The sequence below is a fragment of the Mitosporidium daphniae genome (genome assembly GCF_000760515.2).
Source record: "Mitosporidium daphniae strain UGP3 chromosome Unknown contig-283, whole genome shotgun sequence".
In the NCBI taxonomy this organism is placed as follows: Eukaryota; Fungi; Microsporidia; genus Mitosporidium; species Mitosporidium daphniae.
In genome coordinates, this window is record NW_013546530.1 from 1 (window position 1) to 1,923 (window position 1,923).

Below are 1,923 nucleotides of genomic sequence, written 5' to 3' on the forward strand. Positions count from 1 at the left end.
ACAGAGACAACAAAACCCTGTTCAGCTCCTCTTCCGATCGAACGGAATCGCTAGAATAGTTTACATCCACGCTTGAATCTCGAGACTGATTTGAGGATGTCCGTGAGCGTAGAAGAACTGGCCTGGTGGCTTTGCTTGAAGAGGGTTGAATCGAGTTTTTCTTGATCAATATCCCCGGATTGTTATTGGTACTTTTGGATTTTATATCTTTTTTCCAAGAATGGAGCGTGCTTCTGTACTTCTGAATGGCTGCGCATCTTTTGCCGTAAAGGGCCTTTTGTTCAGATTCCAAAATCGGCAAAATATTGGGGTTTAGGGTCACTTTGAAATCATCAAAATTTAGGCCAACAAACGCACAGTTGTCATGATAATCTTCCAAAATAGAGGGCCGTGGTAGCTTTTTTTCATTTATATCTCGGTAAGCAGTTTGCAGAAAATTTTTGTTTGATTCGTAAAATAAATCGAGATTTTCAATAGGCTTGAACCTTGATATTGGGACGCACTCGTCTTTTTCGTTGACCTTGAAGCTGGAGTCGTTGCCATCGGATGGAAAACATTGGGGAAAAGCCATCAGCAATACGGTCTACACAAGGGTGTGTTGGTTTGGACCAAATAAAAAGCTTTAAAAAATGATAAATAAAAATAAGCATCAATTGAACACAAGTGACAATTTAAGTTTCCGAAACTAAAATGTTCTCCAGTGTTATCTCAAACATTGGGAAGCTCGTATGGAACAACGATGGCGACCCTTCGCAAGGACAGTCGCTTGTTCAAATTCCAAATGGCGAATTCCAAATGCTCGTCAAAGGTTCTTTTGTTACAATGTAGCTTTGTCAATTTTATCTGTAGCTATGAATTTGCTGATGCGACGCTTGTGAAAACCGCGAACGAGCAATATTCATATTCCATCGTTATCAGAAGATTATTCGACGAGGATGAGGAGGAATTGCTGAGTGCTGCTCAAAAATCAGGCATTAATGCAAAATCCCAATTTGTAGATCCATTGACTTTTGAGTTCAATTTTCCCATTTGCATGAGCATGAATTTTGCTCGCCATACACAGGGTGTGCCTTGTGATAGAGAAGCCTTTAAATGGACCGACTCTTCATCTGTAAGCTTGTTGGTTACATTGTAGAAGAAAACATATCAATACATCCCGGATGGAAATGTCACTGCCCATTCGCTCCAGCTTTTCCATCTAACAGCGGCCCAATGTTTATTTGAGTGTGAGAACCGAAAAAGCTATGCCTTGGCATCTGAAAAGGAAATCGAATCAATAATGATGCCCAAAGCTTTGATTGCAACTAAAGAGGGGGTGCTTATTTTCGAGACACATTCGGCATCCAATGTTTATCTTTACTCGTTTGACATTTCCTCTGGCCTATTTATATCTGCAACCGGAAATAAGGAAGATTTACCCCCATGTGTGACGGCCTCCATTTACGCAGTTGAAACCTTCCAATGTACGCGTGTACATTAACTCTGTAGATCACCTACGAATCCACGGCAAGGACAATGCAGAGATGCTTTATTATTCACAGAATATCATGCCCTCTGATATTGTGCATGTGGAGAGAGTAAGGTGTTCTTTTTGAATGTAGTCTTCCTGCTCTTTTGTTTGGTGTCATTTGTCCGATTCGGATACCAATTCATCGCTAACTTTTTCCCTCAAATTTGCGATAGAATCGGAAATGTTTTCTTTTTCAAACAACTATGCAAAATGTATCTACGAAATTCTAAACAAAGAACGGGCATCTTGTATCGATCAAAAGGACAAATCCTTCTTGATTGGCCAAGCAGTTCCAATGGACATCGACTATGACACCTCTGAAACCGAATCAGCGTCTTCTGATGACGAAGAGGAAAGTGATGATGAAGGGGAGTTGGCCATCAGCTCTATCTCCGAAAAATTCACGCCCGACA

At 40.8% G+C, this 1,923-nt stretch overlaps 2 protein-coding genes across 2 annotated transcripts; one reads left to right on the top strand and one right to left on the bottom strand.

Annotated features, from left to right (window-relative positions):
* On the bottom strand, positions 1-571 carry DI09_283p10 (uncharacterized protein; the record flags this gene model as incomplete). The annotated part of the gene is made up of 1 exon (XM_013382735.1): positions 1-571. A coding segment is annotated over one exon (571 nt), but the record flags the coding sequence as incomplete, so codon positions are not given.
* A 168-nt stretch (positions 572-739) lies between these two features.
* Positions 740-1,923, top strand: DI09_283p20 (uncharacterized protein; the record flags this gene model as incomplete). The annotated part of the gene is made up of 4 exons (XM_013382736.1): positions 740-1,111; positions 1,226-1,424; positions 1,489-1,577; positions 1,773-1,923. Coding segments are annotated over 4 exons (811 nt in total), but the record flags the coding sequence as incomplete, so codon positions are not given.